Here is a 22,230-nt window from a genome sequence, read left to right on the forward strand (position 1 = left end):
TACTGAATGTATTGAAATACTCCATTTTTCTCCTGTAGTCTCTTTTCTGTTGGCTTCATCTTCACCTGCTGGAGGTCAGTCCGTTCTCCTGTGTCAGACATGGAATATTTTTAGCTTTGAGCAAAATATTAAAATATAGTTTGTTATGTCTTGTGCCTGATAGGTGTTCAGATCAGATTGGCTGGATCTGGATCTACTCAATGCTCTGGAAGAGTTGAAGTTTATTACAAAGGTGTCTGGGGAACAGTTTGTGATGACAGCTGGGATTTAAATGATGCTAAGGTGGTGTGCAGACAGGTGGGCTGTGGTACAGCACTGAGTGCCCCTCAACCAGCCCAATTTGGTCCAGGAACTGGGCAGATCTGGCTTGATGATGTGGACTGTTCAGGAAGTGAAGGGTCTCTAATGGCGTGTCAGCACGGAGGATTTGGGAAACATAACTGTGAACATAGTGAGGACGCTGGTGTCGTCTGTTCAGGTGAGAAGAATTTTGACTCAATTACTGTATCTGCTATACTGTACTGTATGTTGTAATATTATGTTTGACTGTGGAGTCATGGGAGTGTCATAAAAAATAAATCTGTAAAAGAATAAGAAAATAAATAAAGGTCTTTAAGTTAGTGGCAGTACAGTAGATTTTGGTAAAAGAACTCAATGTTTCCTCTAGGATATTTCTTCGGGGGGGGGGGGGGGGGTCGACATACACAAATGACCAATTGAGCAGTTGACAGCAGATTTTACTTTCAACCTGTTTATTGGCTGGCCAGTTGAAAATGGCTTTTATCGCTACCATTGAACTTTTACAATATATATCTCAGCCATATACAATGTCAAGAAAAATAAATACCTTTGGTTTGTGAAAAATAAATGTCACTTCAACTCTAACCAGTTGAAAATGTAAAAAGTAAAAAATAAATAAAACAATAACATTAAATAAATAAAAATAATAAATAAACATATAAAGATCAGCTAGATGAGGCTGTAGAGTCAGTGGCAAAGTTTGCACCCAGGCTCATCTCTCTCTCCTGCACCTTCACCCAGCTCTCCCGCTGCTCTGCTCTCCTCCACTTTGTTTAACAACTCCTCCCTGTCTAATGTTACTTGTCTAATATGATTACATTAAGAGTGAGTAACGTAACGCTAACAGCGTTACATAGTTTACACTCACATCACATCTGATTACAAGTGTGAACATTAAAATACTATTTTTTACCTAACCATCATCATTTACGAGTCAGTAAAAGGCTTATGATGCTACCTGACTAGCGTCTTCTTCATCTGTTGTCTTTCTCTTCTTAGAGAAGTATCTGAACAAGCTCATCTGAAAATGCAGTCAGCAGTTAATACATAATGACGTGTAGATATTAGCTTAATGCTATCAATTAGTTTACCCTAAGATAACGTCACTGAGTTGGCTAATAAGTCTACCTTTTTTCCGGTAATTTGCTGCCTTATTCCTCACGACTACACTTCTCTGACTCTCACCTGGTGCCTGACTTGACGTCACTTTCAAGGCCGCACTCTCGCGAGTAATTAACTCCAATAGGATCCTCCAACCGTCTGTAATAACAACTGGGATGTAAATGCTGCTAAGGTGGTGTGTAAAAATCTGGACTGTGGTACAGCACTGAGTGCCCCTCAATCAGCCCTTTTTGGTCCAGGAACCGGGCAGATCTGGCTTGATGATGTGGACTGTTCAGGAAATGAAGGGTCTCTAGGTGCGTGTCAGCACAGAGGATTTGGGAAACATAACTGTAAACATAGTGAGGACGCTGGTGTCGTCTGTTCAGGTGAGAAGAATTTTGATTCACTTACTGTATCTGATATACTGTATATACAGTATATATACATTATACTGTATATATACTGTATGTTGTAATGTTATGTTGTACTCTATGGAGTCATAGGAGTGTCATAAAAAAAATAATTTGTAAAAATTAAAAAAAAAAAATGATGAAATTTAAAGAGAAATAAATCAACAGAATAAAATTAACACTGAGTCTGTTTTACTGAAAGGCAGCACAGTTTATACACTACAGTATACACATATTTATGATTTAATTATTTAAAAATGGCTCATCTTTTCATTCAATACATCCAATTAAAGACAGGGTTGGAGACACAATCTTATCTCTGGTTATTTCACAACTACATTGTCACTGAGCTCTGAAAAACAAAGGTCAGTTACTGTGTCTCAGTAGCAGTAGCTTACTGTGTTGTTTTTTCAGTGAGCCTCCCAAAGCCCAGCCTCTCCATTACTCCTACTGGTGAGGCTACCTGGGGACAGAAAGTCAGCATCACTTGTTCAGATTCAGCTGAGCTTGTAGGTGGAACATTCATTCTGACGGAGACTTCAGGCTCATTCAGAGAGACCCAAACCTCAAGTACCAACTCTGCTGTATTCAGTATCCCTAAAGTGAACTTTGACAATGAGGGATTGTATCAGTGTCAGCATGAGAAAAGCATTTCAGGTCACACGTTCAGCTCCAGCCTATCTGACACAGTCAGACTCACTGTTACTGGTAAGAAAAAATAATTCCACTTTCCTGTTTCATTCACTTGTGTAAATCATTAAACGGTAGCAAACTAATAAGAAGTCATAATCAGTATAGCTCAGTTCAAAGGAAACACATTTATGCTGTAATACTGTGTGCTGCTCTTTCAGTGATCTTTCCCAAGCCCAGCATCTCCATGAACCCTGTTGGTGAGGTTACCTGGGGTCAGGACGTTAGCATGACTTGTTCAATCTCAACTCAGTTTTTAGGAGGAACATTCACCTTGAAGAGGACACCAGGTTCATTAAGAATGACACAGACATCAAATACCAATTCTGCTACCTTCAGCATCCCTAAAGTGGAATTTGTCAATGAAGGATTGTACCAGTGTCAGTATCAGAAAAGTAGCTCCATTCGAGATTTCACCTCCCCTCTAAGTGACTCTGTCAGACTCTCTATCACTGGTAAGAAAAGGAAATAAATCAATGAAATAAGTCATGAAACAAAACAAAACACAGTCGTGTGCAGTAGATTCTGAGATTTTCGAGTAGAAGCGATTAAGAGTGGCTGCACAAGAAAACTGGAGCACCTGTGGGTGCAGCACCTTTTCTACAGGTAGGGTACCTGCTGTTGGTGATGTCATGTGATCTAATATGATGACTGTATGTGTTTCATCAGATCCAACAAGTTTTATCATCAGACTGGTCATCGTGCTGCTGAGTCTGCTGTTGATGGTCACCATCATCTGTTTCGTCCATAAGGTACATGTACTGACGGGAAGCAATCAGCTTGTGTATATTGAACTGAACAGAGGGCTGATGCAGTAACTAACGTCTGTCATGTCATGTCTCTCCAGTTCACCAGGGGGAAGAGGCCTGACCAACAGCAGGACATACAGTTGGATTATATCAACCTCGGTGTTTCCAGAGCTGAAGGAGTGCTGGCAGAAGAGGCAGGAGTCCAGGCAGCGGAGTAGGAGCTCATCTCACATCCAGATGGATTTCTCAGTTGCCACACAACCGTCCAATCCATCAGCTCAGTCAAAGTTTTGACATTTTACACAGATGTTCTCTTTTGAGTATTACTGACTGCCTGCAGGAAAAACTACTGAGGGAGAAATCATCTTTGGTTTAATCTCTCCTGTCAGTCTCATGTGATGAATCAACCACATTTTCACATCGCGTGGAGTTAAAATACTGTTAGCTTGTGCCGTCAAGTCTCTGCACTGTAGGCAGATGTTAGTAGCAGTAGCTAACTGTCTAGCTTGTTTAATATACTTAACTTTCTTAGCTTCAGTTAAGAGTTCTGGAGTTTCTCAATTAAATTGTGTTAGCTAACATTGTGCTAATGTTAGCTATTGATTGTAACTTTTTCTTTAAGTCACAGTTAAGCTAGCTAATGTAAGATAGCTAATGTTAGCTAGCTGATAGCCCGCCCCATCATTTCCAATGTTGGCTTGGCATTTCATCACCAATATTAAATGTCATATATGATCAGATTTTAGCAAACAGTAGTGCTCAGTCATGATCAGTGAGACAATGGAGGAATAGTTGTTATAGAGATACATTAATATAGAGTTTATTATTTAATTTTAGAAGCCTTTTGTGTGGCTGTTGTGGTTAAGTTATTATTCTACCTCTTTGATGTTAGCTTTTATAATAAGTGACCCCTTTTGTTTTCACTCAGGAAGTCAGGAGTTTTACCTGGTTGGATAATTAAACAATGTTGAAATACATGTGTGTTGAAGGATAGACTTTAAATCTTTTCTGCTGACACAGTCTGTGTAATGAATCTTAACCCGTGAGAGCAGTGCCCAGCGGTCGTTATGATGTGCGACTGCTTCAAATGGCATGCTGGCAGCTTTAATCTGAGTTTTGTTTTCTTGCCAGTTCTTCAGTTTTGCACCAGTTTGCAATCTGTTTATTAAATTACCCTTGTTGCAATTACCAGCTTTTGTTTGAGTTTGTCCTGAAAACATTCACATTATGGTGGTTCCACAAAGAATAACTTCTGGGTTTCCTGAAACCTCTTCCACTAGCAAGATTTCTATCACAGTGCGTCACGTGATCTAGAGCTTCGGCCTCTTGATGGTAGCATGACTGAGCAGCATGAATCCATTGACCCAGCCTGCCTTGTGGCAACAGTCAAGGCTGGTGGAGGTGGTGTGATGATGTGGGGAATGTTTTCTTGACACACTTCTGGCGCCTTAAGATCAATCAATCATTGATTGAATGCCCCAGTGTGAGGTTTTGGATAGATCTGAACCCACAAAGCAGAACACTGAGTAGTGGTGAAAAACAAGCAGGTTGTGGAGTTGATATCATGATGAGAAGCAGGTGAGTATGGAGACTGAAGGGAGCAGGAACCAGGAAGCCCTGCCCAGCTGACAAACACACAAATACAGACACAAAGAACAAACTGGGGACGAACAAACACATGAGGGATGGGAAAACAGCAGAGCACAAGAGGGAAAGAAAAGGACGACAAGGCCCTAATCCTAACACACAGTCTGAGTATTGTTACTGACCATGTGCATCCCTCCATGACATGGTGCAGGATAATGCACCATGTCACAAAACACAAGTCGTATCAAACTGATTTCATGAACATGACAATGAGTTCACTGTACATCAATGACCTCTCTTGTCACCAGATCTGAATCCAGTAGAACACCTTTGGGATGTGGTGAAAAAGGAGATTCGCAGCATGAAGGATGTCGCTGCAGAAATGATGTGATGTAATTAGAGATGGGAATCGAGAATCGGATCCAGTTCAAAACCAGTTTCGAATTGTCCGAACCATGGGAATTGTATTTCCCAGTGCCTATCCATCCCATCGATGCCTGCCTGTTTTTCAGAGCTAGGCTTAATCCTCTTGGTAGATTTAATACATAGCTAGTCGAAATCAAAACTGACAACCTCATGGTGCTGCTGCAGGAAATGTCACTGATTCACCAGGGCAAATAGGGTTCATCATCTAACGATCTTTAATATGGTTTTCTACTGTAGTGTGAAGCCAGTTAACCACAGATGAAGAAAAGGTCAAATCAGACGTACTCAGAGTCATAGATTTAATCATGTTTAGCTACTTAGCATTTGATCATGAAACACAGAGATTTATTTATAATTATTCAGTTTTTCAAACAGTATGTTTCCATTTGATAAGAGAGAAAGGCTTTTAGGACTAACCAATATGTTTGATGAACATAATGTGATCTCAAACAAGAAGTTGGGTGGGGGTTGCTGCAGTGTACACTTCCTGAAATACAAATACAGCGGGATAGAGCTACACGTCCCACATGGAAGTATCAAGGACCGGCCTCCAGCCAGTATGGCAGTGGCTCTGTATCTGTGGGCACTTTTTTTTAAAGAAAACTTTCATAAATAATTGGAATTATAGATTACAATAAATACATTACAACGTATAATAAATGCATTCTCAGAGGTAACATCTACATATAAAGGTAAAATGCAGTTGGTTATAAAGAACAGTGCATGCATATAAAAGTGAGTATTCAAAAAAAAAAAAGAGGGATCAAAAGTGAAAGAGAGAAGTGCTCCAGGAAGTGAGACAAGTGTGAAAAGTTTCTGTACAACGTCGTTAGTAGTTCAGTTTTCTGTCTCCTGTTTTTCAGTGATAAATGATGCAGAGCTGCCTTTTTCTCTGAACCATGAAGAGCAGACAACAAAGAAACCTTTGCTTTTTTACCCTTGGTAAGAAAAATTTAATATCTATTACTTTAGTTCAATGAATTTTGAATCTAAAGCAGAAACAAGGGAAACTTTTCTTTTAGCACTTTCCACGTTACTGAATGTATTGAACTACGCCATTTTTCTCCTGTAGTCTCTTTTCTGTTGGCTTCATCTTCACCTGCTGGAGGTCAGTCCGTTCTCCTGTGTCAGACATGGAATATTTTTAGCTTTGAGAAAAATATTAAAATATAGTTTGTTATGTCTTGTGCCTGATAGGTGTTCAGATCAGATTGGCTGGATCTGGATCTACTCAATGCTCTGGTAGAGTTGAAGTTTATTACAGAGGTGTCTGGGGAACAGTTTGTGATGACAGCTGGGATGTAAATGATGCTAAGGTGGTGTGCAGACAGTTGAACTGTGGTACAGCACTGAGTGCCCCTCAATCAGCCCAATTTGGTCCAGGAACCGGGCAGATCTGGCTTGATGATGTGGCCTGTTCAGGAAATGAAGGGTCTCTAAGTGCGTGTCAGCACGGAGGATTTGGGAAACATAACTGTGGACATAATGAGGACGCTGGTGTCGTCTGTTCAGGTGAGAAGAATTTTGACTCAATTACTGTATCTGCTATACTGTACTGTATGTTGTAATATTATGTTTGAATATGGAGTCATGGGAGTGCCATAAAAAATAAATCTGTAAAATAATAAGAAAATAAATAAAGGTCTCTAAGTGAGTGGCAGTACAGTAGATTTCAGCAAAAGGACTGTAATCACAATGAGGTGATCCACATTAAAGAAAGTTTCAATATCAGTTTCAAACAAACTTCTGTGTTTCCTCTGTAACATATATTTATTCAGTCAGGGCTGGCAACCAACTTTTACATCTTGTATTATGTTTTTATGTGACTGCAGTTATTTGTTGACACAAACATGTAAATGAATTATAAGTTTTACATGTCTTGTCTGCCCTAAACTCATAACAAACAATGAAAACAGATTTCCTTTCCATCCTATGTTCTTTGCCTAGGTGTCAGATTAGCTGGATCTACTCGATGCTCTGGAAGAGTGGAAATCTATCACAACGACGCCTGGGGAACAGTTTGTGATGACAGCTGGGATTTAAATGATGCTAAGGTGGTGTGCAGACAGTTGAACTGTGGTACAGCACTGAGTGCCCCTCAATCAGCCGTTTTTGGTCCAGGAATCGGGCAGATCTGGCTTGATGATGTGGACTGTTCAGGAAATGAAGGGTCTCTAGGTGCGTGTCAGCACAGAGGATTTGGGACACATGACTGTGGACATAGTGAGGACGCTGGTGTCGTCTGTTCAGGTGAGAAGAATTTTGACTCACTTACTGTATCTGCTATATTGTATATACAGTATATATACATTATACTGTATATATACTGTATGTTGTAAACCATGGAGTCATAGGAGTGTCATAAATTTTTTTTTAAAAATGTAGAAAAAGAAAAAAAGAAAAAATAAATGGTGGAAAAATAAAGGGAAATAAATAATTGTCTGGTTCCAGACTGAGAGTCTGAGGGACACAACACTGAGTCTGGTTTACTGAAAGGCAGCACAGTTTATACACTTGGATACCTGTAATGTCAAAACAGAAGAGCTTCACTGACAAAATATTCATTAAGTCTGCACAATGTTTAGCTGATGAAAGGTAAAATCAACCAGTTCCCCAAATTGGACCAAAATAGGAAGTGTGTGGTTTTTAAAAAAAAAACTTGTTTCATTTTGATAATCTTGTTCGATGAGAAGCAATGTTAAAGGATTACTCCACTAAAGAACCTGTGTTTGAAATATCAAATATTGACCCCCTGTAGTCAATGAAAGGTAGCTCCGAAATATCAACCAGGGACCGCCTGCGCTAAGAAATGTACAGTCAGTGTTGTCATCAATAAATATATATATATATAGATATATATTTATTTATTGTCACTGTAAAACCTGAATGGCCATTACAAGTAAGAAGCAGTAAAACACAAGAGCTGTGTCGCAATTTAGGGGCCACATCCTTTGGATATTGCAATCTAGCTGGTGTTGACTGTGAAGGCCGAACTGAACTGTTGTTTGCTGCCATATCATTTTCATTACCAGCGCACAACAAAGTGGGACAGCCTAGTTTCCTCGCTGTGACACAATCGGCCTTTACATGCAGCCTGCGAAGGATGCAGCCACCTCACTTGGGACACAGCTAATAAAGCTCAAAGAAAAGAGCTGTCTACAGTATACACATATTTATGATTTAATTATTTAAAAATGGCTCATCTTTCCATTCAATACATCCAATTAAAGACAGGGTTGGAGACACAATCTTATCTTTGGTTATTTCACAACTACATGGTCACTGAGCTCTGAAAAACAAAGGTCAGTTGCTGTGTCTCAACCTGATTATTGTGTTGTTTTTTTCAGTGAGCCTCCCAAAGCCCAGCCTCTCCATTACTCCTACTGGTGAGGCTACCTGGGGACAGAAAGTCAGCATCACTTGTTCAGATTCAGCTGAGCTTGTAGGTGGAACATTCATTCTGACGGAGACTTCAGGCTCATTCAGAGAGACCCAAACCTCAAGTACCAACTCTGCTGTATTCAGTATCCCTAAAGTGAACTTTGACAATGAGGGATTGTATCGGTGTCAGCACAAGAAAAGCATTTCAGATCAAACATTCAGCTCCAGCCTATCTGACACAGTCAGACTCACTGTTACTGGTAAGAAAAAATAATTCCACTTTCCTGTTTCATTCACTTGTGTAAATCATTAAACGGTAGCAAACTAATAAGAAGTCATAATCAGTATAGCTCAGTTCAAAGGAAACACATTTATGCTGTAATACTGTGTGCTGCTCTTTCAGTGATCTTTCCCAAGCCCAGCATCTCCATGAACCCTGTTGGTGAGGTTACCTGGGGTCAGGACGTTAGCATCACTTGTTCGATCTCAACTCAGTTTTTAGGAGGAACATTCACCTTGAAGAGGACACCAGGTTCATTAAGAAAGACACAGACATCAAATACCAATTCTGCTACCTTCAGCATCCCTAAAGTGGAATTTGTCAATGAAGGATTGTACCAGTGTCAGTATCAGAAAAGCAGCTCCAGTCGAGATTTCACCTCCCCTCTAAGTGAATCTGTCAGACTCTCTATCACTGGTAAGAAAAGGAAATAAATCAATAAAATAAGTCATAAAACAAACTAAAATAACTGCGGTTGTATGCCTCAACCACTCAGACTGGTTCCAGATTACATCCCTGTTTATCCAGAGTCATATAAAATATTAACCATTTCTGTGAAATTTTGTCATAATTGCTGTGTGAATTCTTGAATAACAACTAAAAAGTGTTTTGTGAGGTCACCGCGACCTTTGACCTTCAGCTACCTAAATCAGATCAGGTAGTTCTTGAATCCAGGTGAAAGTTTTTACCAAAGTTGAGGAAATTCCTTCAAGGTGTTGCTGAGAAATCGCGTTCACAAGGCCTCCGGCTCTGGCTGTCACGGCACAGAGGCATGAAAACATAACAACAACATCATTTTTGTGAGTGAAAGTGAAATGTATTAAATGTATTGAAAACTTACTATAAACATGTTAGTGTAGCTGCTGATCTTAGAAAAACTACAACACTATGTCACTGAAACAGCCATGATTGATGTTTTTATAATAACGATGTATTAAATGACAGTGTGAGAACAATATGACCAGGTGAAAGCAGTCGCTCTTAGAGATGAACCTACAGGGAATTATCACCTGAATTTCCTTCTGTTTTATTGTGAGTTTGATCTTGTTTTTTATCTCTCCCACCCACAGCTTTACTGTTCATAACGTTTCTGGTTCACTGCTCCCATAGTGTAGTTTCTGTTTCTTTTCAGCGGTGTACTACCTGCTCATCACTGAAGAGAAGACACAGTTAGACACTAACTGGTGATAAAGGAGCTTTTAGCTGCTAAAGAGCCAAATATTTTTCTCAGTAGTTGGTGGAGACCAAAAACAAAGCTAAACGAGAGTTATAATTGTGAATGCAATGTCTCCATAACAACTTGAGGGGAATCCCTTCACATTTGGCACGTTCACTTGGACTCAATGACAAACTGATTATATTTTGGTGGTCGAAGGCTCAAGACTTCACAGAGCAATTATGACAAACTTTTACACGAATGGTGAATATTTTTTATGATTCTGGATAAATAGGGATGGAACCTGAAACGAGTCTGAGTGGCGGAGGGAGTGAACCATGAGGCGGTAATTGTACTTTGTCTCTATTTTGATAAGTATTGGCCCAATTGTCCAGCAGCCCACCGGGAAGACTCCCAGATACTCCCAATGGCCAATCTGCTGGATGTGTAAATAAGTAACTGGGTGCTAACAAGCTCACCATATCAACTTAAAAACGTATGATATGTCAGTTTAATTGTTAGCTTGTTTCCAAAGCCCCCAAGTCGCCAAAAAAGGTTACTGCAACTTTGAAATGCCACCTTCGCCGTTAGTCGTTTGAATTGAAAACTTACATGTTGAATGTGTGTTTGTAATTGTGTTCAGAATGAATCTGGATCTCATTTTAAATGCCTAGAGGCAAACCATCTGTCTTTTCATTTACATAGTAAGACTGGAGAGGCCCAGCATCTCCCTGACATCTCCTGACGGAGGGCTGGTCTGGAGTCCTGGAGGTGCAGAGATCACCGAGGCTTACAGCTTTGTCTTAACCTGCTCCATTAACTCCACCTATTCTGGAGGCCGTTTCTTTCTCATCTTCTCTGGCTCCAGCACCTCCGACTCCAAGCCTGCAGTCAACAACTCAGCCTCCTTTGAGTTCCCTGTAGCTGAGTATGAACACCAGGGCAACTACAGCTGTGTGTACGAAGTCGTACTGTCCACGCGGATATTCAGGTCCACGGAGACAGCACAGATAAATGTGGTTATTAAATGTAAGTAGAATTTAAGTAAATCATTTTGACATATTATTAATAAGCTGAACATATGTTTTATGTGTATCTGCTGTGAGTTTGACTTTACGGCTGTTGGTTCATGGTCTGACCCTTTCTTAATCACTTCTTGTGATCATCACTCGCAGATGTTTCAAAAGACCGGTTGGATGCTTCAACTCGTTTCAAATTCATTACTTATGTGGGTGTTTATTCAGACCCGGCAGTGAGTTTTCTCCTTAGGAATCTGAACTGATTTCTTCATAAAAGTCATTCAAACATTCATACAAACTGACTTCAGCAGCACCAGTAGCTGTGCTGTTTGTAAACTGCACCTGACACACGCCTTGAGTGGAGCCCTAAAACCAAAACACAGTAGTTCTTCTTCTGGGTTTTTTTTGGCAACTTTTTGGTTCACCTTCTGGTGTGTGTGTCATTCACTGTCGCCAGAGTCAACGACGCTTGCGTTCACGTTCATTAGTTGCAAAAAAGTACGCTCAGTTCATCATTCACCAAAATGCATACTGATGTACTGAACAAAACTGGCTGGAATCACCTACAGAGAGCCTGAGTTGAAGACAGCATTGCATGGTCCATTTTGAGACTTTGGCAGGAAGGACTGCTAGAGCTGGATATGATCAGAGTAGCAGTGGTACGAAAAAAAAACACATGCACGGATAATCAGACGAAGGGAGGTGTATGTTGAAAAGAGAGGCGACCAAGCACCAATCCCTGTGGTACTCCAGTTGGAAAGAAAGTGACACTTATTCTTGCAATATCAATTTAAATAGTTGATCTGGAAGGCAGAACTCAAATTAGGGTAGTGGTGTAGGAGGGTTGTGCCAACGGACGATGCCGACAGCTGTAGCAGAACTGATGACTGGACATCAGTTGCTGACAACAGGGTTTCTATTACTGAAAGCAGTTTCACTGCGGTGCCTGCTCTTGAAACCAGATGGGTATGAGTCAAATTTTGATTATTTATAGATTATTTAGAAAGGGGAAGTCTGAAAACTGCACACTCTAGAGTAGCAGTACATTACATTTGGAGACAATTAGACACGTTTTCAAGGATAAACTGTTCAGTGTTTTCCCTCCTAGTTCCTTTGTTACTGCTGGCCTCCTCAGTAGCTGCTGGGATCCTGGTGATGCTCCTCCTGCTGGTCTTGTTGGTGGTTTGTCTGGTGCGCAGGAAAAGACAACAAGTCACCAAGCATCTGCCAATCATCTTCAGTGAAGGTCTGCACTCACCAGGACACACACAGTTCCACAAATTTCAAAGTGCTTTTATATCCATTCACATTTTCATCTGATGCTTGTGTTTCAGTGGCTTTGAACCATTATGAAGATGATTGCAACGATGACTACGAGAATGTAGATCAAGAGTACATCGCAAAGAAACTCAATGGGAGTGTGGAAGAAGATGATGATAATGATTATGAGGAGCCTGAGAGCGACGAAGATCATGATTATGAGGATGCCGGCCCCGGTGTAAATTACGTAAAGTCTGAGGACGTCTGTTGTAGTGAAGAGGACAACAGAGAAGATGAAGAAGAAGAAGAAGAAGAAAGCAGCGATGATGAAAATGACTATGAAAATGTGACTCCGGAATTTGATGAACAAACTGTGGATATTTATGACAAAACTGAGGATATTTATCAAAACTTTTAGGTGACTCTCAGTCAATAGTGACACAGTGATTACAACTGATAGAGGACTGATTTTCCAAATTAGGACAACTGCCAGTGAAATAGCTGGCTAAAATTGATATTGAATGATACTATAGAAATATAGCTTGATCCTTTCTTGCCATAGTAGAATATGATAGTCATTCGATACTTCATCTTATTTTGGATTACCATTTCAGTGTATATACAGCATGCATTACATGATGTGATTAGTTGTGGGTGCAGTCCCCAGACCATTCCTAAAGTACTTTAGGTTTTGTCTCATAAGTCTTGAAATATGGGGCATAGGACCAAACATTGCATGCATTCCTTGGATTAAAATGAATCAGTATAGGGCAAACCCATTTGTACAAAAGTATCATCTGTTTTCCTGACGAAAAACAAATATGAAAAAATTTTTCCAATGTCCATGCACATTGAAAATGAAGTGGAACAAAGGGGTTTGGTGTCATTTCCATTTTTCCGTCAAAATAAAAGTGAAATGTGGGAGAACGAGGCACTTTGCAAATGATTTAGTTATCTGTAGGTTCAGATTAAGCTAAATTTAGCTAGTGTGATATATAGTGATATTATTTTCATTGAGTGGCATTAATAAATATTGTGGAAACTGTTACCTGTATTCCATATTCTCTACCCAAATAAAGAGCATTTATAAAGTCACTAGCAGAGGTCCCTGTCACCCACTGGGAAGTTATAAACAAGCGGGAACCTCTGGAACTGAAACATGAAGCCAAAAACTGCAGTTCCTCTAATGGCTCCAAAAGTGAATCAATCTCCATAGACTCCCATGTTCAAATGTTCAACTTTACAGCAGAAACAAACATGTTTACAGCCAAAAAACAGTTTTGGTCTTAATTTATTTAATTTCCTCCTTCATGACAACTGTACGGGGATGAATTTTTATATAACTCACCTGTTTAAATTTTAATAAGGCTTAAAGTTATTTATAATTTAGAGTGTGGCCACTTTGACTGACAGGTGGGTGAATGTATGCTTGTCACAAACCAGCATGCACCGAAGTCTTGGCCCCTCCTCTTTGCCTATTTTTGTATTAGCTGGGAGTTCAGCGGAGTCAGGCGCTGCCAAGATGGCGACAGCAGAACAGCCCACTCTGTAATAGTTATAATAATAATAATTTAAAAATTACATTGTAAATGAAATCTATAGTCCTCTATCATTACATGTGGTGTTGACTAATTTTTACTCTATATGTAAAACCAACTGATTAAAAGCATTTTATTTTATTAACTCTGTAAAACATTTATGTGACATGATGAACATGCATGCAAATAGACACACACCAATAAATATTATTTACATACACATATACTGAATTGGGGACCATACACATGTGCACACATACACATACGCAACACATGTAAACTGATTGTAATGTGATATAAATATTGTCATTTTTGAATGAAAATGTCACTATTTATTATGTGCTCAGCTTAACGAACATACTCTAATTATATGTTATAAACGCTTTTAGCGGAAATCCTCACCAGGGAAACAGGTCGCAAATTAGCCTCGGATAGAAATCCTGTTACTGTAACCTGGTACAATGTTTCCTGCATTGTCCCTGACAAACAAACTAATAAATAAATACATGAAACACCTAAGCTCCCAGTGAACATTTGAATGTGATGAGGCACTTTGTCAGAAATCGAGTATCTTGTAAAGAAATTTGGGCCACATTCTTTTTAACACTGACATTCCCTGATTGTACTGGGAAATTAAATGCATGACTCACTTTTGTAAAAGTAAATTTATCCCCTTGAACATTTTCACATTTTAGATGTCTTCCTGAATCACAATACAAATATGCACTTATAATGTAAGTATGTCAAATATGTCATTATAATGTTGCAGACTGAACAGAATAAGGAGCAACATGGTTACAGAGGGTAACAGCAGAGAAAATCTGGTCTCCAGATAGGCTTTGGTTACAGTATCTACACTTCCACAAAGCCTGGTGTTTATGGTATATTCTGTGGACTCAAATCTGAATCAGCAAAAGTTGACCGCTATTGTATTTTAAGTAAGCCACCAACTGTTTGCAGAAGTGTGCCAAAGATCAGTCAGCTGGTTTCTACATTCTCGGGTTTGGCATACATAAACTACCATGCACAGTTTTAGATATTTAATATTCTAAGTCAAGTCAAAAAAGTTGTTTGGTTGGTTTACGACATGCTAAACGCAGATCCTAACCCTATGCAACATGATTTGATGTTATCAAAGTGCTGTCCCATTCCTCTTTGTACCATTATTAGAACCTTGCAGCTTCTCACACTCAGTCACTTCCCAGGTGATGTCAATTAATAAGTCAGTGTGGGATCAGGGCTTAGGTGCACACCTGCGCCATAATCATGCTGTGTAATAACCATCTTGATATGTCACACCTGTCAGGTGGATGGATTATCTGGGCAAAGGAGAAGTCCTCACTTACAAGGATTTATTTAAATTAATGAAAAATGGGAGTGTTGCATTTATAGTTTTGTTCAATATACATAAATAGAACAATGTAAATGTTCAAATGTAAAAATAAATCAGTCCAATATAGCAAACTGTGTGAATAAGTTAAATGTTATATGTTAAATGTAAATCAAATACAAATGAGCAAACTACAGGCATAAGGGGTCTAGTCCAAGGGTGGGAGAACCAGGTCACACTGGCTTCTCCATGCCTGCACAAGCTGGCTCAGTGTAATCACTCTCCGCCCTCCTCCAGCACCCTTGCTCGAATCTCATCATCAAGCTCAGCTGAAGTTCACCTCCTGCTGCTCCACATCTGTCTCCTGTATCTCCATCAGGAGATGCTCCTGTTCCCGGCATGTTTACCTCCTGCCTGGATAATAATGAAGAAAAAACAGGCTGGCTGTGGCCGTAACAGTTAAGCTACGCTAACCAGCTTCATATTAACTTCACAGATGTGAGAGTGATCTTCCTATCTAACGCTCAAGAAAGCGATTTTCTAAAATGTCATGTTATTCCTTCCGGTGTTATTGACAACATTATTATTTGAAGCAACTATTAGGAGCTTTAATTTTTAATGAGAATAAAACACAACAAAAATATAATAAAACACAACTCATTATAAACTACAACAACACATTCCTCTGCACATTAGCAAACACATGCACAAATTACCAATATGGCCATTGTGACTTAAGCCATACAGCCATATAAAACCATAAATAATGACCAAACTGAAATGGGTGGTTTAATTTAAAGCTGATGAAAAGGCAGCCTTTTTTAATCTTCATTTCTATTTCTGTCCTTGCTCTCTTACACACTTCTTTATTTTTGAAGTAAACCTTCCAATGACTCAAAGTTGACAAACTGTCGAATGATGTCTTAATCCATCCATCTTCATCTCAACCAATCAAATCTGCTGAGTGTACCATAAACAGACACAGCAGAGTTGGATCAATATAATATCTCTGTTACACTGTCAACAAAACTCGAAACAGTAATCCATTAATACTAACAACACTGACAAAATATCTCTGCACACTGTTACAAGCAGAACCTGGAAATACCACATTAAGGCAGCGGTTCTGAGCCAATCACATGAGAACCAGGTCACTGTATGAACCAATGATGTGAGAGCAGGTTTACAATATGACGCCTTGACAGCCACAAATAGATATGACACATGCTCCTTGTAATGTTAGCACACTGGCTTGACACACGCACACACACACTGACACACACATGCAGCCAGACTCAGAGTGTTTGCACTCTGAGATCATCCCTCGAAGAAGCAGGGATGAAGCCTCGTAACTTGAGACAAGACAGGCTTTGTTTACACTGCTGGTCTACATGTTCAGTGCTGAACAGCTGCTGAAGTCTGGTTCGTGGACGTCAGTTCAAGGAAAAGTTTATACATCCAATGAAAAGGCATGTCTGTGAGCTGTAACATTTATAAAGATCGTTTGTGATTACCTACACATTTTCTTCAGTTTCCTCTGACACGACCCATAGGACTGTCTCCTGAAATAGCGCCCCTACCACAGCAGGCATAATGGACCTTGATTATCATGGTTATTATAATAAGCACACGGATTGTACTGACAGAAACTAGATGATCTTTGTGTAATAAATAATCACCACAACAGTGGGGCCAGCCCTATAATCACAAATGTCCCTGACTGACTGACTGATGATAGTTCCACCACAGGTCAGTGGAGTGCCGAGCCGCAGTCTACCTAGTCACTCTGCTCGGGAACCGCAGAGAAGCAGAGGAGCGCTTCCAATACACTGAGCCTCACCTCCATTACAACAAATAAAGTAGAGAGGAAAAAATAAAAATAAGACACACCGAGCAGAGAGAGCAGGAGAGAGGGAGAGAGAGAGAAGTCATCTGTAACAAGGCTTGGAATAACAGCTATGACCCATTGTACATATCAAACAGAGCGACTTAGACATAAAGGCCTGCCTCTAATAAAAGTTTGTTATATTCTGGAGTCATGCTCTGTCTCTTCTAACTTTCTCTCTGTGTGATCATTTTACAGTAAATCCAGGTGAAATCTCAGCTCAGTCTTTGTCTTTAATTTATGTGTTTGGTGATTTTATCAGACAACGTCACAGTTATAAAATCAGGATTTGGTCAAAGGCAGTCGACACTAGTCAAGTACAAGATACTAGGTAGGATACTGGTGTTCATGGATGTACATTCTGACAGTTGTTGGAGGTGGTATTTACTGAGTAGATATTCATTTGTTGAACACACATTAGCTGTTTTCACTGTCATCACAGATATTCTCACACTGCAGCATTGAACAAACTCACCACTTTGCTCTTCACACACTTTTTAAATCTGTACCTGCATCACACATTAGGAATGAAAAATAGCAAACATGACATTTCTGTCTGCAGTGTGAACACTCAAACACAAACAGGATGTGACCATGAGCTGTCTTTAGCCTCCTGATGAGTTGCAGGGCATTCCTGACCCCTCTGGCACACGCTAGCAAACAGCAGTGAGCTCATGGGGTATAAATAACACAGTGGGAGGGCTGGAGTGGGACTGCTGGGGTATTTAAAGGGGAGAGTTGTGTGTAATCTCTCAAACTACCTGACAGAAGACTCACAAGAAGAAGACGCTCAGGAAATTGTCGGTTCTCACTCTTCACTGGAGCCTAAAGATATTAAGGAAACTACGAGACTACAGCGCTCGCAGGTTGTCTTATAAACAAAGCAAAGTTTTTGTCAAGAACAGTCTTTCAACGTTGACATGATGTCCCAGCACGCTGCCTTGACCAGCCTGTTTGGCGATGACCCTTTCTTCAGCCAGGAACGGCTGCTGTGGCCGCTGAACCACGGGGCCCTTTCCTCGCTGCAGCAAGGCTTCTTCAACCAGAGAGCCAAAGTGGCCGACAGCCTCCTGAGGGAGCTCCATGACGAGCACCCTCTGCTCAGACTCGGCAAGCTGCCCCTCCTTTCCTCCACTTTGGCAGGGTATGTAGAGTAACTGTGTATCTCATGATTAGTTATTGGAACCTATAATCAGTGGATGAGTTGGTAAACTTGACGAGGATGATTCTGATCTGGATCCTGATTGTGTTTCAGGCTGAGTGATGGTAAAGAGCAGCAGAGAGAGAGCCCCAGCATGGAGCTGCAGAAGGACACGCAGCAGGCCACAGAAAACAACCGCGACCTCCTGGTGACCCTAGATGCTCGTGGTTACGCCCCCAATGACATCACTGTCAAACTGGAGGGGCGGAGCCTGGCGGTGGTGGCCATGAAGCAGGCCGGGGCAGAAGAGAGCCAGTCCTGCTCCTCCTCTTCGTCCCGCGCCTCCTTCTGCGCCTCGGCCTCGTCTCAGACAGGGTTCGTCCAGAGGATCGACCTGCCCCCACACCTGGATCTGTCCGGCCTATCCTGCTCCCTGATGGATGATGGACAGCTGCGGATCCACGCCCCCGTGCTCAAGCAGCCAAACAGCGAGGAGCACCAGGTGCCCATCCGCTTCAGGACATCGCTGGAATTTCCCATCAGCAAGGACAAGACAGAGGAGGAACACACAGACTAATGCACACACTCCACACACTCCACACATTACAATACATTGTTGAATAAAAAAATATATACACACATACTCACACTTCCACTAAAAGACTGTCAATGAGTAAAGTTTACAGCTACTAAATGATGAGATTATTTATTTTGTAATTATTTTCAATTTGTATAAACTGTTGAAATAACATAAAGATTTTGATTTTCAGAAAATTACATTTGTGCAACAGCGTCTTCTTGGTGCAGGGATTTCTGAAATATATAGAAAACTACTTTTGTTATGGACTTTTGCGACCACAAGATGGCGCCAGCAGCTAATTTACACAGAGGAAGGCCCAGATGGCGGGAGGGGAGAGAGGGAGGGAGCAAGCAGGAGGAAGAAAAAGAGAAGGGGCCTAAATGCTAGCATTATGTTTAACTCCCCTCAGGTGATTGAATTAGTGACTTTAAAAGGTTCCAGTGACGTTTGGTTTCCCGAGGAGAAGTTATTTGCTGGAGCAGGTGACAGACAATAGCAGCAGTTTAATGTTTTATGAGTCATGCCGCGAGGGCGTCACGACAGAGGAGAGAAGAAATAAAGGCAGTAGGAGAAAAGTAGGGGAGATGCCAGGGGAGGAGAGAGGAGAGAGAACCTATAGCGAGACATTAAAGAGTTAGTTCACTGAAATTACAAACAAAACATAACAAAATAAGTCCGGGCCATACTTGGGCCGCATGCTTGTTTTCTTCTGGCACAATATACGCCCAGTTCCACGGCCTGAATCTGGCCCATGCACAACATGATTGCAAGATGCTACTTCCACATTTGGACCAATTCTAGCGCACACATAGAAAATCTTCCCTCTGTCAGTTAATACCTGAGGATAACAGCTGGACTCTCCCCAGATGTGCAAGTGTATGGGCCAGACTCGGGCCGAGGACTCAGGTATACGTTGGGCCAGAAGTTTAATTTTGCTATCCGGGATGCTCTTACTATACGATATCTAGCCACGCAAATACTTTGGGTTTTATTTTTGAGATATTAACAATGGAGACTCATGGTATTTTGTTTGTGACGCTCAGCACAGAGACACACTGAATATAAAACATTCAACAGCAGCAGTGTCCCCGTTACTGCAGCCAGTCAACAGAGCAGAACTGTTCACTGCTTCAATAAGGACTCATTCCTCCAGTAAGAATCAGTCCCCACAAAAACAGAATATGTTCTGTGAATTGTGAATTATCCACATCAACAACAACACTGGGTTTTGAAAGACAAGCAGCTTCCCGATCAGCACACAACGCTCCTGGGTACATGCACGAACTAGGTGAAACCAAAAGAGTCGAGAAGTGTCAGAAAGCCTTATTAAGGTGGATAAAGAGATCACCTTTATTCTGAATCTCATCAGAATAAGTAACAAGCTCAAAAAATTGTGAGCGAGCGCCAGGTGGTCTGTAGAGCACCACAAGGTGGAATGGCCAGAGTCTGAACTTTTCTCTCTCTCTCTCTGTCTTTCTAGTAATGTATCTGAATGCCTCTCACTGTCTCTGCCTCCCCTCACAGTTTATGCAGTTGTCCTCCCAGAATGAAACGTCTTCACAGGCTCTACGGGGGTTTGCTGTGTGTAGGTGTATGTGATTGTGACTGTGCGTGTATTTGTGTTATTTATGCATGAGTGTTTGCAAGTTCTCGAATTTTCTGAAGTCGAAAGGACCAAATGTGCTCACCGATATAGAATGACATCACACACACACACACGCACACACATGCACACACACACACGCTCACATAAACACTTCTGTGGGAAATGACTGCCCATTTTCCATGGCGACAGTTATGAGGTCATAACGATAACGGGCCCTTCAGTCCAGTAAGGTGGTAAACTTTCTCTCTCCTGGAGACAATCTTCCTCAAGGGAGGATGCTGTTTACTCCAGCAGCTGGTTCACTCTAAACATACAGAAATCTCATTCTCAATAATCTGATTTGTGCTTGTGTGTCCTCCAGTCTGAACATTTCTGTGGCTGATTTCCCACCACATCAACCACAGAATGAATGGCACCTGTACATGAAGAGGTGCACTTTGGAAATGTGAGCGTAATCATAGCATTTTCCCTCATGCTAGCTAGACATGATTGGCTGCGCTTGGATTGATTGGTTAAAACTTAAAATGTACTCAAATGAGTATTTTAAATGGAAAATTAATAATTGTGTAGAAAATTGAATAAAGATTTATTTCCATTTTTCACTTTTCAACTAGCAAAAGAAAAAAAAAGACCCTACCATTCAGGATATTTTATGTATTACGTTCTCTACATGTTGGAACACACGCGTTTATTTATCACACATTACATTTTCACACAGGTGAAGTGGCTGAAAATCAAAGTCTCATTACTGTGAATTAATCCCATGTGACATGACCTAAAACCACAGGTGCCGCCATGTGAAATGTTCACATTAGAAATGGTGATCCAATCCACATGTGCTAAAATAACTCAACTGTAAACTACTGTGGTGTTAACTTGTATTAAAGGGAAATAATTGACTTATCAAACAGTCCAAAGTATATTAAATGAGAACATACTATGTAAACTCAGAGGCAATAGAGAGGTTTCACATTAACTGAGCAGCACCTGCAGCTGCGGGCTGTTAGGTTTAATGTCACAACACTATCCCACCTGACTGATGCACAACACCGACACCGACGGCGCAGGTATTCACAGCGGTGAGCAGTTCATCCTGCAGCCTTAATTTTGTGATCTCATCTTCCCTCTCCAGGTATCACAACAAGACAAGCAGGCCATCACTCTGACTTTCACATCAGTGTGTGTGCTGCTGTACGGCAAACTCCCAAAATCTGATTGATGACTTGAATAAACATCCTATCAGCATATATAACCCGGAGAAAAGACGTGATGATGCTCACTGTGAAACGAACAAGACTAATTCTGATCCCTGATCAGCTGATCAAACATACAACTATTATCAGTCTTCGTTTTGACACATGTTGAGCCCTGTATGCACACTTCCTGCACAGTCTGCATTTCACAGTTGAGGGTTCAGAAAGATGATGATTTTAAAATGCAACAGGAAAGGCTAGTACGTAACGGCATTCGGACACTTCCTGGGTCTACCGCCTGAGCAGAGACCTGTTAGACGAAAAGAACCAGGGTCCCGGGAAAGGAAATAACATTTCCACGTGTTAGCTGGTAGAAAAGTCAGTTTCTATGCTTTTGTATTTCTGTCTAGTCGAGGACAAAGAGTTGATCATTTCTGATTAATTTATGATGTATATATGTTTGTAATTTAGGCAAAATTGGGGCTATAGGATTAGTCTCCTTCCTTTTCTCTCTCCCTGTATTTTACTTCCCTTTGCTCTGTTTAGCTGCACATCTTTCATTCTCCTTAAGCCGTTGTTGCTTTTGCCACTTCTT

General features: G+C 40.7%; 3 protein-coding genes across 4 annotated transcripts; all 3 read left to right on the top strand.

The window, feature by feature from the left end:
- Positions 1–1,110: 1,110 nt before the first annotated feature.
- LOC130184773 (immunoglobulin superfamily member 1) lies at positions 1,111–4,431 on the top strand. Its single transcript, XM_056400795.1, has 6 exons — positions 1,111–1,125; positions 1,547–1,790; positions 2,229–2,522; positions 2,666–2,959; positions 3,174–3,256; positions 3,352–4,431. Exons 1-6 carry the CDS (start codon positions 1,111–1,113, stop codon positions 3,469–3,471), a joined length of 1,050 nt encoding a protein of 349 aa, XP_056256770.1. The 3' UTR covers positions 3,472–4,431.
- Positions 4,432–6,091: 1,660 nt separating this feature from the next.
- Positions 6,092–14,412, top strand: LOC130185911 (uncharacterized). 2 transcript variants are annotated; one of them, XM_056402663.1, is made up of 9 exons: positions 6,092–6,208; positions 6,339–6,374; positions 6,464–6,778; positions 7,214–7,516; positions 8,614–8,907; positions 9,051–9,344; positions 10,789–11,112; positions 12,211–12,348; positions 12,437–14,412. In XM_056402663.1, the coding sequence occupies exons 1-9, from the start codon at positions 6,166–6,168 to the stop codon at positions 12,778–12,780; spliced, it is 2,091 nt and encodes a 696-aa protein (XP_056258638.1). In that variant the 5' UTR covers positions 6,092–6,165; the 3' UTR covers positions 12,781–14,412. The 2 variants fall into 2 exon arrangements, with proteins under 2 accessions (XP_056258638.1, XP_056258639.1); XM_056402664.1 differs by lacking the exon at positions 6,339–6,374 and having other exon boundaries at positions 6,101–6,208.
- Positions 14,413–17,862: 3,450 nt separating this feature from the next.
- On the top strand, positions 17,863–19,033 carry hspb9 (heat shock protein, alpha-crystallin-related, 9). Its single transcript, XM_056401672.1, has 2 exons — positions 17,863–18,259; positions 18,371–19,033. Exons 1-2 carry the CDS (start codon positions 18,036–18,038, stop codon positions 18,831–18,833), a joined length of 687 nt encoding a protein of 228 aa, XP_056257647.1. The 5' UTR covers positions 17,863–18,035; the 3' UTR covers positions 18,834–19,033.
- Positions 19,034–22,230: the final 3,197 nt, after the last annotated feature.

Source organism: Seriola aureovittata, chromosome 17 (assembly GCF_021018895.1).
Source record: "Seriola aureovittata isolate HTS-2021-v1 ecotype China chromosome 17, ASM2101889v1, whole genome shotgun sequence".
Lineage (NCBI taxonomy): Eukaryota > Metazoa > Chordata > Actinopteri > Carangiformes > Carangidae > Seriola > Seriola aureovittata.